Source organism: Nelumbo lutea, chromosome 3 (assembly GCF_056320005.1).
Source record: "Nelumbo lutea isolate HS-2025 chromosome 3, American lotus-T2T, whole genome shotgun sequence".
Lineage (NCBI taxonomy): Eukaryota > Viridiplantae > Streptophyta > Magnoliopsida > Proteales > Nelumbonaceae > Nelumbo > Nelumbo lutea.
In genome coordinates this window covers 10937281-10953635 of record NC_142686.1, presented here as the reverse complement: position 1 = coordinate 10953635, position 16355 = coordinate 10937281, and the positions used below count along the sequence as shown (strand labels likewise).

The 16355-nt window shown below is 36.7% G+C and overlaps 1 protein-coding gene across 1 annotated transcript; it reads right to left on the bottom strand.

Annotated features, from left to right (window-relative positions):
* Nucleotides 1–10289: 10289 nt before the first annotated feature.
* Nucleotides 10290–15555, bottom strand: LOC148862895 (WAT1-related protein At4g15540-like). The gene is made up of 7 exons (XM_088980408.1): nt 15212–15555; nt 15020–15082; nt 14745–14861; nt 13165–13417; nt 12918–13076; nt 12624–12775; nt 10290–11091 (listed from the first exon to the last, which is right to left on the bottom strand). The coding sequence occupies exons 1-7, from the start codon at nt 15397–15399 to the stop codon at nt 10935–10937; spliced, it is 1089 nt and encodes a 362-aa protein (XP_088836534.1). The 5' UTR covers nt 15400–15555; the 3' UTR covers nt 10290–10934.
* Between the last annotated feature and the right edge of the window lie 800 nt (nt 15556–16355).

The following is a 16355-nucleotide window of genomic DNA, read 5'->3' as shown; positions in this document are numbered from 1 at the left end:
TTTGCTCAGTGTTGTCATCCCTATATTCAAGCATTGCACCGCTATCATGACTGCAAATGGAACCAATTTCGCCCCCATCTCTTTCCCTCTTCGTCTCTGAGGAGCGTTGGGGGGAAGAGTGTTTCTAATTTACATTTAGATGCAGCGTAAAATACGAAGCTATACTCATCTGAAATGAAATGGCTATTCCATTGTACGAAAGAATTAAATTCGTGGGCGCCAATCGGACTGGACTACAAGGCAACAGCAAGCATACTCTCATCACAAATGGGCGCTTCACATGCATATTCACCACCGTGCAAATGAATAATAATTAATAAGTACAAGAGATGTTCCTAATGCATGATAGTTATAAGGAGCAGATCTGGTCTCGCAAGCAACAGTGTTGTCTTCCTAATTACCTAGAACAGGGACGGATCCCCCCCAGTCCCTTCGCATCTACTACCAACAACATAAAATTGAAAAATCCCTTTCAAATGGAGTTTGGATTTTCTGCATTTGGTTACATATCTGCTGGGGGTGCACTCCCGGTCAAATTGGGACACCTAAGAATTTGCATGGCATCTCATCTCAGGTTACATTGTAAGTTATTTAACCAGATTCAGTGGACCCTTAGATTCATGGGACGCGTGAACCCTTCCAGAGGAGGCATGCAGTCGACTCCTTTCAAATCTGGCGCATTAACACAGATATTTTCTATATTTTGTCTTTTAGCGTTCGGTTCAACCGGATGGATAAAAGTTAACGCTAAAAACTAAAAATGCAAGAAAAAAATAAACAAGAAATTTGAAAACTAAAAAAACTATTTTTCCTCTAATTCACTATTCAAGGGTAATTTGGTCATGATAATTGTTATTTATGTTAATATGAACACCTCTACTAAAAAGCATTAATAGTGTATAGCAGAAGGTGAGTTTTGGAAAATAAAAACTTAGTGATATGGTGAGTTTTAAACATTTTGAAAAGTTGTGATGATTTCAATAAAAATGTTGAAAATGAGTTTTAGATAATTTCTCTTTCTTCAATATCTATTTCTTTTTTTTAATTAAAAAATAAAAAAAAAGAATAAAATAGATACTTTGACCGCCGTTAAATTCGAGAGATAGTAAAGGCTAAAGAGAAAAAATACAAAACACTGTTACAAACCAAACCCTTCCGTAGGGTGGATGCCATTAACAACGATTACAGGGAAAAATTTCTGGTGTTGAAATGTTTATACTAAATTGATAGCATAGCTCCTCCATATTAAACTTGCTTTCTCTAAGTCAAGGTTCTGTGTCTTTTATGCCGCAAATGAGAATAAAAGCAACAATATGCTATATCCAATTGATTGAGGTGAAGATTCAGAACTCATGAAGTTGAGATAAGTTCAAGAGAAAAATTTATAAACGTTAATTACTCTATAAAAAGGAAGCCATTACCGAATCCAATTCAAAATGAGCTGAAGTGTTTTGAAAAAAGCAGAGTACTCAAATGAAGAAGAAATGATGGGCACCTGAAACAATTACTTGCAAATGACTTCCACCCTTATTTGGCCTGCACTCTTTTGTTAATGCATCAGGTTAGAGGTGGCTTGGTTTGCAACAATTTTCTTTGTACTCATCAGTCAAGATTTCATATGCTTCACAAATTTCTTGAGAGTTTTCTATAACAATGTCTTCACCTGTGGAAATTGGCATTTATGAAGGTGTGAACTCCCCTCCCACCGGCATAGAAAAAAGGGAGTACATACACATGTCAACATCTCGTATGCTTGTAAATTAAAAGGTTGGTCTACCCAATTTACGATTATTCCTTGTTTGCTTAAAAAAATCATGGTGTGTTAGCCGGTTTGTTCCAGCAATGACGCTGAATCAAATTCCACAACCAACATTAAAAAAAAAAAAAATGGAAACGACAAACAATTTGCTTTTTGTGAGGTTTAAACCAAATATCATCAAACAAGTTCGGACCTCCTGCCCACGTTTATCACAGTCATACATGGAGAACATCTCATCCTCTGCATAGTATTGTGTAGGGGGAAATGTTCCCAATTCACAGGGGGTAGTGTGTTGCAAGTAGAAGTGGGCAAAATTCTCGTGGGCAAGAGATCTGGAGTCCCATCAAACAAGAGGCTCTTATTGTGCCTCACGTGCAACCCTGTTTTTATCACAACCCTAATCCCTGTTGATTTTTATTAGTAACTTAATATTTATTGATGAGGGCAAATTTGGCCCTCCAGTGAAATTGTGACATGTGGCACCTCGTGACAACTAGGAAAACACCCAGCCAACAAACTTAAGAAGTTGGTGACCCACCCGAGCACCAATCTGGCCGGCCTGGCGCGACTTGCGCGCGGCCTGACGCGTTCCTGCACGAACTGCGCAACCTAGCCGACATGGACCAACCTAGCGCATGATCCGGCCAAGGCGCCCACCGACGAACCTGGCCTAGACACTGACCCGCCGACTGACACAGGCGCCGACTTGACGACTTGGCCTAGACACTGACCTGCCGACTGACGCAGGCACCCCTCTGACAACCCGGCCCAGGCGCTGACCTGGCCGCCTGACACAAGTGCCAGCCTGATGACCTCGAGAAGTTCACCACCGTACCCCGGTTCTGACAGGATGCGACGAGTCTTACCGTTTGGAGGCTTTTCACCCACCTAACCCGCAAGGACTCCGGTATATAAAGACCTCACCCCCCAAAGGGGAGGGGGATGAAAAAAGGGAAGTAACCCCTGCTCTCTAGCTCTTTCATATTATCTTCAAAGCTCTCTACAATAAGAGTGCTAACTTAAGCATCGGAGAGCCCCCCACCGGGAAAATACCCCCGGGACCTCTAATTCAGTTCTCGCAGGTCTCTCAGTTCCCGCCACCTACAAAGAGGAGGAAAAGATGAAGTTCTCGCAGGTCCCTCATCTCCCGCAGCCTATAAAAGAAAGAAGACCACCTCATGCTGAGGGCAGTCGGATTGCGTCGCACCAGGGAGCTCCAGCATTCTCTAAGGCATCGGCCACTTAGTAGGCAGCTCGCCACCAGGCAGTTCGCCGTCAGGCAGTTCGCCACCAGGCAGTTCGCCCCCAGGTAGTTTGCCACCAGGTAGCCCGCCCCTAGGTAGTTCGCCACCAGGGAGTTCGCCACCAGGCAATTCACCCCCAGGCAGTTCGCCACCAAGCAGTTCGCCACCTGGCAGTTCGCCCCCAGGCAGTTCGCCACCAGGGAGCACCACCAGGGAGTTCGCCACCAGGTAGTCTGCCACCAGGCAGTTCGCCACCCGACAGTTTGTCACCAAGTAGCTCTCCACCAGGGGGCTCGCCACCGGGCAGTTCGCCACCAAGCAGTTCGTCACCAAGCAGTTCTCCCCCAGGGAGTTCGCCACCAAGTAGCTCATCACCAAGGCACGCCACCACCGGGTCAAATAACGAGGTACTTAGCCAAAAAATTTTACATCACAAAACATTGGTACGTGGCCGAAAATGGTTACATCATTTATTGTTTTTATTAATAAATATTATTTTAATAATTTTATTATTTTTATTAAAATTTCCTAATTTTTAATTGTATTAATATTACTATTACGTTAATCGAATCGATTTTTTATTGGCAAAAGATTCCCTATAATTTTTTGATAGTTATTAACTTTGCTTAATAATTTTCACAAAAAAAAAGAGTTGTTAATAAAGTTCTTAATAGCTTAATTATATTTTCAAAACATTGTCTAGCCAATACATCGACCTCATAAAGTTGCACTCTGTTCATTATTCCATAAAGCTATTAACAATACCGAAAAGTTAAGTTATTAGTTAATAAATTTTAATTTAGGTAATTAACTTTTTAGGATTAATTAAGCAATTAATTTATTTCTTTAACTAATAATTAATAACTTAATGAGTAAATAATAATAATATTTAAGTTGTCAGATGGGTCGGGTTGACCCTAATGTTGGTCAATAACAAGGAAGACCCCACAAAATTCATCTTCTTTGCCCATTAATGAAAAAAGGAAAAGAATAGCAGATTTTATTTTTTATTTTTGAATAAAAGAAATAAATAATGAGATTGAAATTGTAAAGATTTTCTGTGGCCCCTGTGCTGTAACCACCAACCAATCATTTGTCTGTGTGTGGGAAACCGGCAAATATCATCAAGAAAACGATAAATACCTTAAGGTTATGTTTGGTTTAAAGGAAAAGGTAAAGAAATGGAGAAAAAGATAGGAAAACCAATACAAAAATTGTAAAGATTTTCTTACTTTTCCCTTCTTTATCTATATTTTCCTTCAAACCAAACATAGCCTAAAAGTTAAGTCGTTAGATACACTTTATGAAGACGCGACGGCCAACTGCAGATTGTTTTACTGTTACGGCTAGAATAACAGGAAATTAAATTACATTTGAACATAAAAGGGAAAAATAGCAAGAGCTATGTTTTTACCTCACTGTTTGTGTTCAAACTTCAAACTCCAAGTTGTTTCAATATTGAAAAAATGCCAAAAGTGACCACTGTTTCATACTATTTGCAACAGGAATACATATCAAAAGTGAGAAAATGTAAAAATGTTGAAAATGATCTGCTAGAAGCAAAAAGGACTGGTAGGTGAAGACCAAATGGAAATTCCTAATTTATTGATCAAGATCAAAAAGGGTAAATTATAAATAGGTACTATGTACTTTGGGGATAGTGACAGATAATTATCTTGAACTTTCAATTATAACTTTTGAGTATCCTGAATTCTTAAAAATAGACACTCGGGTCCATCCCTTAGTATTCCATCAGTTAAACACTACATAAATCCACAAAATGTCCTTGTGTATTTCTTAGATAATTCTACGAAGTAAAATCATCACTAGAGAATCCTATTGTCAGAAAATTTGAATATGATATTTGCTGTCCATGTGAGAATGTCATTGTAGGGAGACGTTCTGCTACTTGATAATGTCATCGTAGGGAGACGTTCCATTAATTGATGGAACTTTAATGGATAAACCCAAGTGCCTATTTTTGAAAATTCAGGGTATTCAAGTATTGCAATTGAAAGTTCAAGTACCTATTTGTTACTACCCCCAAAGTATAGGGTACCAATGTGTAATTTACCCCAAATACAAAATCCACCAAAGAAAAATTCATGAGTGAGTTTTGATTGGTCAAAACTCTTTCCATACCATATCTTTTCCATATCATAGATTTTCCCTTAAAAAATTAGAATCTTTTGTAGGAATAAGATCTTCACGTTATGTACCTTAAAAATAAGGGAAATTGTCTAAAATTCACCATGACCTTTCAGCATTTCTCTTAAACTCACCATAACTTTTCAAAACGCTTAGGGAATCCCATGCCAATGATTTTTTTGTTTTCCAAAACTCACCATCTGTTAGAGGACCATTAATGTACATTGACTGAAGTTGTCCACATTAGCATTAATGTAATTTTTATGATCAAACTGCTCCTGAATGGCATGCTGGACTTATTAAACATACTTTTATGTCAGCCTAATTTTTATTCAATACACCTTTATTCCAACTGACATCTGATAGAAGTGGACATTGGGTCCTACAAAGCCATATGTCTACTTCTTGACCATAGATCTTTTCTTAGTCTCAGTTCCTTTTGCATGTGAAATTAAAAGGGATAAAGTGACAATTGTGTAGTGCAAGTAGATGTGGAACGTCAGATGAATTTTTTATTTGAATCAGAAGTGTTCCTTTTTTTATTTGAAGCTCCCTTTTTACTTAAATATGTAAAATGGGCAGAATTTTTTTTTAGACTGAAATATTTGAGATATATTTTTGTTGTTTTTTCACCAAATATTTTCTTTATTTTACATTTACAATAGAACAAAGGGTAAAATAAATATCTATGAGATTGGTTGAGAGTAGACCTGTCCATGGGCCAGGTAGCCCAATGGGCCCGACCTTATCTAAGACGGGCTTGGACAGGATTTCAAGCCTATGAGCTTGGGCTTAGACCTAAAACATCGGGCATGACCTTTTTTTAAGCTAGGCTCGGGCTTTCTCAAAAAATACCAAGCTTGACTTGATAATGTATTATATAATAAAAATATATTTTGTATAATAAATAAAAATATGTTTTATTATATTATATATTTTCTTTATTATTCTTCTCTTTTTTCAAGTAATAGTGAGATCATTCATTATCTTTTAGGTTTTGATGTCTTTTAATATAAATAAAGCAGTTGTTTATTGAATAAAAAAGAAAAAAAAATATTTTTCTAATTTTTTGGCCGGGCTCGGACCTCAGCTAGGGCCTGAGTATATTTTATTAATACAGAGACTAGCCCATGAACAAGTCTAGTTGAGAGGAAAAAATGAGAGAGAGAGAGAGAGAGAGAGAGAGAGAGAGTAGGAAAGGGGGAAGGGAGAAACTAAGGTGAGCAAGGGTGGCATTCTTAATCTAGCAAAATTTAAGTGAAAGTGAAATAATTTTGTTTATCCATACAAAAAAAAAGTCAAATTGAAATAGCAGTATTATGACATTCTTAATCTAGCCAAATTGGTTTGAATCCAGCTCAAGTTTTATTTAAGATTAAAAATATTATTATGAATTTTTTTAAAATGGAAATGGTGTTATATTTTACTATACAAATTGCTTGGGATAGGTTCTCTAGTTGGGTGTGTAGGAAGTTTTTAAGGCCTCTAAACATTTTAAATTTGTATAAATCCCATAGGGAGTTTTTTTGGGTGGGGGGATAGGTTCCATAGTACTAATTATCCAAAACAATTAAATGGAAGAATTTCTAATTATTTTTTCAAAAGGAAAATAAAAATTTTGACTACTCAAAATTAAATAAAACAATGTCTTTCTAAATTACAAAGAACTAATTGACATATGATTTAATATTTTTCTAACCGACTATATTTGTAACTACCAATAACTTAATTTTCTAAGTTGCTTTTATATTGTAATACATATACCAATTGTTATATTGATTTTTATATTAATTGTTATGACTTAAGTATATTTTAATAATCTAGGTTTTTATAGTAAATTGATATATTTTTTTTAATTTTTCTATGGACATCCAAAAATACTTATTTTTTCTTATTTCCTAGATACATTTTATGTTAATTAATTTCCAAAATTATACATAGGTTATTGCAGTGTTTTAAAAACCGACCCAAAGGCCGAACCGTTTTTGCCTCTTGGTCATGGGTCATCGGTTCGACTGTCCAGGTTGAACTGGTCAAACTGTGCCACATCAACTTGTGCGTGTGTATACATGTACAAATACATATTTTATCAATAAATAATGTATAATTATATTTTAGACATGATATAAGTATTATTTTATATTTAATTTATATTTTTAATTCAGTTCTAATTTTTATGTATAAAAACATTAAAAATTGCAATTTGAGGCCAAAAAAGGGTTTTTTTCATGAAAATGTGGGGCAAGGCGTCTTGGGATGCATAGATCTTGAAAAGTTACCCAAAATCAAGAAAAAATCACCTAAATTGGACATTAGAGTGCAAAGTTATGGCCTTTTGAAGTTTGCATACACAGTTAGTTTGCAACTTGCATCTCGGTGATCGGGTCAACAGTTTGATGGCTTAACCATTTGGATCAACGATTTTATTGACTTTTCAATAGTTTTTGGGGCAATGCCGGGTTTTATAAGAACTGGACCTAGAAATTCGATTGAGTGACAGTTCGAACGGTTCAACCATCCGGGTCAACGATGGGTTAAAAACAGTTATTGAATTGATATAAATTAAATTTGCAAGAGAATTAGTAGAAAATCCAGATAATATTTGTTTACTCTTTTAATTTAATATAATCTAATAAATAAAGTTTTTAATGCAATACATAGAATATTATATAATTATAAAAATAGATCAAATTGATCAAATTTTAATAATGGGTTAGGTTCGGTTTAGATATGAATAGGCCAAATTAATAAAATTAGTGATGGGTCTAGTTGGTGTTTGGTTTTAATAACAGCTCCGGTTCAAGTATATTCTATTAGATCAAATTTTAGGATCTAGGTAAATCTGCATGACCTTTCCTTCACCCGTTTTATGTTTTTGTCTCTACAAAACCCGAAATATCACCCTCAACAATAATAGGGTACTATAATATATGCCATATGTCACTTGAAGTAGATAGGTTATCATACAAAGCATTCAAATTGTTACTTTAATTATATAAAGTGCACTATAACATAATAGGGAAACTTTAACATAGGTACTAGAACATTGGTAATATGTTATAATAATAGGATACTATAACATAGGTCTTAATAACGATAGTTTAGTAAAAGCACATCCATTCAATTGCTATCTTGTGTTGTTAGGAGAAGTGAAATGCTAAGATGGAGTTAATTTCTGGAAGGTTTTCCCTTAATTTTTAAATAGGTACATTGAAATTTTATATTTTATATTTTTTATAAATTAAAAATTTGAAAATATTTTAAGATATTTTTATTTTTGATGGTGTAGAAACTTCTTTCCAATCAAAAAGTATTTAAGCTTCTCATTATGGTAAACATTAGCCCGTTAATAAAACATTTTCTATACTCTATTTTGCTAGTCACTGTTGTTCACTTTTTATGTCCTAACTTTTCTGTGCTATATGGAAAAAATGTTGTTGAAGAAGACAACGTTGTTGTTAGGAAGAGGGATTAACTAGTTACTACTCTTGTTGTAATCCTTCTTATAGTTATTTAATCCTTAACAAAGGGGGATTTAGACTATCATTGTTGCCGGAAAAGACAAGTAATTCTAGTCATTGCTGGGGAAGACAGTCAAGGTAAAATGGTCTTAAAAATATTAAAAGGGTAATTTTGGCATTTAAAAAATTAAGCTTCACCTGTAGTCATGTGATACAAATAACTAACGGAATGATAACGACGGGTACTAATCTGCAATTAACCCTTTCTATAAAAAATATTTACATTAGAAAATTGGAAATGCTTGCGAAGTTCCTCGCATCAACATCTTTTTTACATTTATAGAAGAAAAAACAAGAAACATTTACATGAGAAGTTCTAAAAAGCCATTCACCAGGAAAGAAAAGAACAAGTGAAAGGCAAATTTGACCTTAATCTTTATAAAAGTAGTAGGAAAAAGATCCTAGTTTCAAGCACTAACACCATTAAAGCTTTGTCTGTTTTTGACGATTATGGCAATGTGGACTATCCTTTGATATCCAATGAAGAAAACCCTCTAAAACAGAAGCCATCACCGATGAAAGCCTATGGGGAAGAATTATTGCCCTATTCCTTCATATTTTGTGCCATAGCAGATTACATCACACCGAATCTCTCTTCCCGGCAAGTTTTTCTTCATCAAACCTTTTGTTGACAAAGGAGTAGATCTGCCATTAGAAAAGTATGAGTCGTTTAATCCGACCAAACACTGACATCTCAGTACATCCTCTCCTAACGGCTCAAAACCCTTTGTTTTATCTCAACACTATTGAAATGCAAGTATGCAGCCCACACAGGGGGGCTCTTCATCTTGTACGTTTCGATCTTTCCACCTATTCCTTGTGCCTAAAGCTGAGTCCAGCAAAACAGATGCACAGCATCCATGAAATAAAAACACAAGTAACCCATAAATTATAAGTAAAAGCAAAGACATACATTATCAAAGTGAATAGCAGGTGAGAGTTGCCACAACCAATAACAATATTTGTAGCACACAAAGCTACTATTGCCACCATGGAGCTCCAGCGACATCTTGAGTTTAACTGAAGTTGGAGTTCATAGAAATGAGATGATCTATCCAGTGCTTCCTACCTTTTGCCAAGCGATTGAGATCTCTCCAAATAAGGGAAGAAAACCTTACTAACACTTGTCAAGAAAACAGTAAATGGAAGAAAGAAGGGAAGAATTGTGGCGGTTGGGATGTATCTCTAAGGATGACTACTCGATCTGAAAGGGAACGAAAGAATGGAAGGGAAGAAGGCTGTTTTGAGAAGGATAGTTTGGAGGTAGGGACTAGGGGAGAATGGAAGGGGAAGGATGCTTTGTCATCGCAACGGGATGCTCCAGTCATGGCAGATGGAGTTCTGATGACATCTTGAGTTATTGGGAATGTTTTGTTCCATTGGTGTTTATTGAAGAAGTGCTATCACATCAGAGCCACATGGCCATTTGTGTTATTGAGACTGTTTGCTTTCTCTGTTTATCAAATAAACACTAAAAAGCAGACGCCTGGAAACATTAAATTCTTATTTTCCCCAATGCCCAGATGTTTCTTGAAATGAAATGCTTATGTGGCATAGTTTATGGGGTGCTAATTTGAGCCGTAAAGTAAAAAATATTTAAAGTTATGCTCAACCAAATAATAAAAACAAAAAATGTTTAAAGTACTTGTTAAAATAAACACTTGAAACAATAAATGTCCACGAAACCAAACATATACATTATAAAGATCGAGAGCTCCGAAACGAGAAGATTCTGAAGACCCTCTCATACAGAAGAACTTGTCCCAGCTCTCTTCGTGTCACCAAGGTCTTGAATTGCTTCATCTCGATCTCTCCCCCTCCCCATTCTTTCTCGCCATGGAAAGTTGCACAACCAAGAGAGCTTTGGGAATTTAAAACATCACCACACAGAAGACATCCCTCATGCAATAGCACCAGATAAGGAAAGTACACTAGGCTATGTTTGGTTTGAAGGAAAATGTAGGGAAAGGAAGGAAAAGGTAGAGAAACCTTTACAAACCTTATATTGGTTTCCTTGTCTTTCCCTTCCTTTCCCTACCTTTTCCTTCAAACCAAACATAACCGAGGTAGCTTGAAAACCAGAGAGGCTTCCTAATGTGTGGTAGAAATTATGGAGAGAGATTTTAAGTAATTGAGAAATGTACCAGTAACAAAAGGGATGTAGGATTTCCCATTAGTCATAAGGGCTTACATATAGGATAGAGTAAAGAGTCAGTAGATGCATCATTCTGAATTTTGGCTTGCTTTCCATTGTTAGTATTATTATACCACCACCTCTCCCTGGCTTGACAAGAAGGGGATTTTGTCCACGGAGGCCCCAAAACCATCAACTTTATCATCTTCTCTATTTTTCTCTTCCTTGGACTGTCCCCATATCACACCATAAAACCCCGCTGCAATTATAATTGCGCCCACCACACTGCATCCACAATTAACACATATCGACATCTCACTTTATTACCTTTGGCGTAATATTTTGTTCCAGTTTAAATGTGTAATAACGGCAACAATAATATTAAAATAATAATTTGTAAGAACAGGAAAATATAAGACAATACAAGGAAGAACCAAAAAAGAAAAACATTAATCCAAATTAAAATATTTATATTAATTGGTAAAATCAGCACAAGAAAGTAGTTTTTGGCTCAAGACCAGCGGTAGGGTTTATATTCTAGGGAGAATGACAGTTCAACCTAGGGTCAGATTTTTAGGCCCAAAGTACAGTTAAGGTAGGTGCCAGCTTGGAATTGATGTTAATTTACAGGCAGACATTAATGTATAGAGTGGGATTTTTGACATTTTGAATGTTTATAGGTCTGCATAGAATTCATAAATCTGCATTAAGCCTATCCGTATTGACATCAATCCAGAAAGTGCCTTGGCTCTAGGCTTATACTGATTTAACGGCTATAAATGGGTTAAATTTGTATAGAGTGCCTTGGCTCTAGGCTCAAACTATGTATAGAGTGGGATTTTTTTTCTTTGCAAAGCTGTAAATGGGTTAAATTTGAAAAAACAAAAGAAAAAAAAAAGAAACTTGTAGCAAGCCAATAGTCCTAAACGATCCCAGAATCTTTCATCTTTCTACATAGTTTGAGGGAGTCTGGATCTGCTGGTAACAAAACAAAGCTGCGCAAATAACACATTCACAGTTTTGTGCGGCACATAACTGTGCATTGAGGCCCAGAAATCCCTAATTCTTCTATTCACTGATGAAATTGTCAGTCCAAACCCCTTGCCACATGGCCAAAATAAACCTATTTACAGGATTATCAGTTTATATCACTTTGAAACTCAGCGACTTTGTGTTTGGTATCAATTAACGCTAATCAATGCTATTTCTTCAAGGTGTTTTTTAAGTATCAGTGCTATATAAGTATTTTTTTTTCGAAACCCAGACTTACACTTTCTCTACCTGCGCCCTTTCCAAGAGCTCACAATACAAGATGGCAATTTGTGGTTGCAATTCATGGATTCATGGTGGATAGGGTGTGGGTGTGTGGCTGCAATTCATGGTGTATAGGGTGTGGGTAGAGAGTAATGGGCAGCAAATCCCGCTTGATTTTTTTTGCTCTTTACTTTTTCTTATTTGCTTGAGTGGCTTTGAAGTATTTTTCAAACAATGTCAACTTTAAAAGTACCACTCATAACTTGGGTTCTGTACAAACAATTTATTGAAAAAATGTCAATTTGATGTTTCTTGTAACAGAGAAAACATTTTCTCATTTTAAGCTTATGTGGTGACTAACTAGTAACGAATAACATTAAAAAAATGTGTATAGAGAGTGGAATACTTTATTGAATTCTAAGGTGGTGTGTTGTTGCCTGAGAAAACTAATTGATACCAAACATGGTTATATATATATATATATAGCTCCTAGAAGGCTAATTAATTAGAATCGCTTCAAATCAAAGGAACTGAAAATAGAAACTATACGTAAAGATTTCTACCTTCCGAGATGGAGCGTATCACCGAGGAATATGACACCCATTAATGCTGCAATAGCGATTCCTAAGGGCCTGAACATGGCTACAAAGACAGGCCCCTTCTTTTCTATGCACCATGTACTAACCCAAGGAGTTATCACGCTTCCGAAAACAGCCTGAGGAGAAAATAACAAGTTATTAGGAAAATAATTTCTCAATTGCTATCCTATTATTTTTCTTTCTTTCGTTTTGCTTTTCCTTTTTAAGGGGGCGAGGGTGCGATCAGAACAATTGACAGTAGTTTTGCTGTTTGCTTACTGAGTAGACAACTGAAATGAGTTTTACATCTAGCTCTAGACTCCAACCATTGGGGTCTCTCTCTGCAATCAACGAAATCACTGCAGTTTGGATGGTCCCAAACAAGCAATAGAAGGAGACTATGGTCGTCTCATCTGGGAACCCTCTAACAATCGCTGCCTGTAAGGTACAAGAAGCACAGTTATTAGAGTATGAGTATGGAGTTTGAAGTAAGATCTTAACTTATTGTTTTAATTTTTTTCTATACCTGAAGAGTGTTCCATATAGAAAGTGATAGAGAAGCAACTGCAAAGAATACTCCTCCAAGGATCCAATTATTTCCGGTCAAGGAGTTGGATGGAGAGGATGGAAATCTCTTGTCTGGAAGTTGTGATGAAGAAAGAGTGGTTCCGATGGACGGACCCTTGTACAGGGTAACTACCAAGGCCCCCGAGATGGATACTAAAGTGCCCATGATTTTGACTTGGCTGCTCCAACTTCTCAGATCTAGTTTTTCCATCCTACCGAAACCAAAGAAGAATTTATAAAGCTTGTCAGTTTTCAAACTTGTTCAACGAAAAGGAGATTATCTATTCTCAGTTTTTACCCCCTTTTCTCCCACTGGTAGTGGCAAAGTGTTCCTCTTGAAATTTTTCATACATCGGTAAACTTTTTTATTTATTATTCATCCACATGTAAGGCTGTGATCTGTGAACAATCCGAACACAACCAAGCTTTGCACAACTAGAATTGGGCTGATGATCTCTATTATAAATTTGGCCCCTAGACATGCTACTACAAAAATTTATTAGGCCGACTACTCTCTCCAAATGATTTCTCTACTTACACCTCACACCAACATGAGGCATTTTAAGCTGTGCATGCTGAACATTTCCTGTACTTGCATTCATGGGAAAATGTTCTCGATGCATGCCTTTGTATCGTGAGGTTGGTGTGAGATGCAATTTTATAAGGAACAAATCCGATTTCCCTTTAATCTACAATAAAAGCACTAAGAAAAGTTTCGTAATTTTTTTGAGTTCTTTTTCTATAAGCAAAAAACAGAAATCGAAAAAGCTGATAACTTATTAATCAATATTCATCCAATTGAAACCTATCAACTGCTATTAGACTATTCAAGCTGAGCCAAATATTAGACTATTCAAGCTCACTCAACTCAGTAATAAAACATAAGGTCTGTGTTTCAAGCTTAAACCAATTCTAAATAGAAATACTAGCTCGAATTCAATCGGCTCAAACTCGATTAGCAATCAAACCAGGCTCAAAGAGCCTGAACAGTAACGCAATTGAATAAATAGAAAATGATGTCTTAACGCCTTACGGTTTAATCAGAAGTCAGAACTGCGATATGCTCACGACAAAAAAAAAAAGTAGTATTTTTTTCAACAAGTTACACCGTGATCTATGTATCATCTTACCATGATATGAGATGTGCGGACATACAATGTGTTAAATTTGTTGTAAAAGCATTTTGTCGTGAACAGATTTACCCCCTCCACCGTAACAATCCCAAGGGCTATTAACTCGGGCCAACCCGACTTGGCACCCCTCCCCATCTCAACCGTGCATTTGGAGCATTGTACGTAAGATGTGATGTAGGGGCACGTGGTATGCACTAATGGAAGCCCATACAATCTACTCCACATGTCCTGATCTTACCATTCAATATCTGACGAGTGTTACAAAAGATGTTATGTGGGCCCATGTGCAGACGTCTTTTCGCACGTAGTACAAAGGCTATAAACCCACCAAAAAATAAGCACGCCAACGATCGAGAATGTCAATAGACACGTGTGGTGACCGGTGAAGAAGGGGAAAAGGCAAAACCTGAAAATAACAGCAAGAATGAAGGTGCAGGCAGGGACCAAGTTGCCGATGGCGGATCCAAGAGTGGGAGAACTGTAGCTTATACCCGTATATACACAGCTCTGCATCACTGTTATCCTGCATTACAATTGATTCAACTACAATTTCATCAATCTCCCTATCCCATCTTGTTTCTTCCATTCCTTTTTTCTAGTTTCTTTTGGCATTCAGAGGAAAGAATAACAAAACCTAATTCAAAATTCAACGACTACAGCTGTCCAGAAGCAATTACAGACCCAATAAGTGCGAGGAGGAAGAATTTACAGAGGAGAGGCAAGGTCAAAGGAAGTCTCTTCTTCCTGCAATTAAGGGAAAAATGAAGAGAGAGAGAGTCAGTATTTGATAGATTTACAAGTAGCCGATGAAATAAAAGTAATTAGATGAGGGGAAATGGAGAGAAGAAAATGAGGAGAAATTATAGAGCAGACCTGAGAAAGATGTAGGAAGAAAGGAGGATGAGAGTGGCCAGGGCATTTGAGTAGACGACGAAGACGAAATGACTCATCCCCTTAGACAAAGCCGCTTTGCTCAGTGTTGTCATCCCTACATCCAAGCACTCCAGCACTATCATGGCTCCAAATGGCAGCAATGCCCCCACAGACGATCTCAGCCTCATCTCTTCCTCTAACCTCTTTTCCCTCTCCCTCCGCGGTTCTTCTTCGTCTCCGAGGAGTGTCGTGTCGGGGAAGAGTGTATCTAATTTACTTTTAGACGCAGAAACTACAAATAAACAATAAAAGAAAAGTACAAATAAGCTACCCTAACGGCTTCCGTCAGTTAAATCAATTAGAAACACTATTTATCTGTCACTACCCCAAATTACAGGGTATCTATCTCTATCTGTAATTTATTAAAAAAAAAAAAAAAACTATCCAAACGAACAAACATGATTGATGATGGTCATCCGGAAGAAGCCATTATCACCGACGAATCATCACCGCAAAATTTTGGAATGATTTGGGCACATCCTATTAATCTAACAGTGATACCGTGATAGTCATTGGTCATCGAACGATCCAATTGGAATATACGGACTTGCCTTATAAATGTGTTGGCCAAACACAAACAACAAAACGTGCCCCGTAAATGGAGTAAACACGTGAACACCTAGTGCACTTACCTATAAATTAAAGGGTCTGTTTCCGCCGTTTGCACGGTTTTTTATTTTTATTTTATTTTATTTATTTATTTTTCTTTTTTGTTAAATTAGGATTGTTCGTTGCTCAAAGTGGTTGATGATTAAGTAGGTGTAGAATTATTTTTTAGAAGTATTTATTTTAATAATCACTTAATGCTATGATTTATTTGTTAAATCATTTATTACGTTTTTAAGTATTTATTTGGACGAGATATTTTGTAAACTATGATGGAGCGCGATACGGCTGGTCTTAGCTGTCCGCTGCCTTGCTTTCGAACGAGGTAGTGGTGATCCTGAAACGGGAGAGATGGGAAAGCTCCGAGGGGAACCCGGTGTAGAGGCTCCGAAGCTCAAGTTAGAATCTTTCAGAAGCAAAGTAATACCAGATAGTGCAAAGTTTTTGCATACCTCTCTTATTGGGGGGCAGGGGGCTC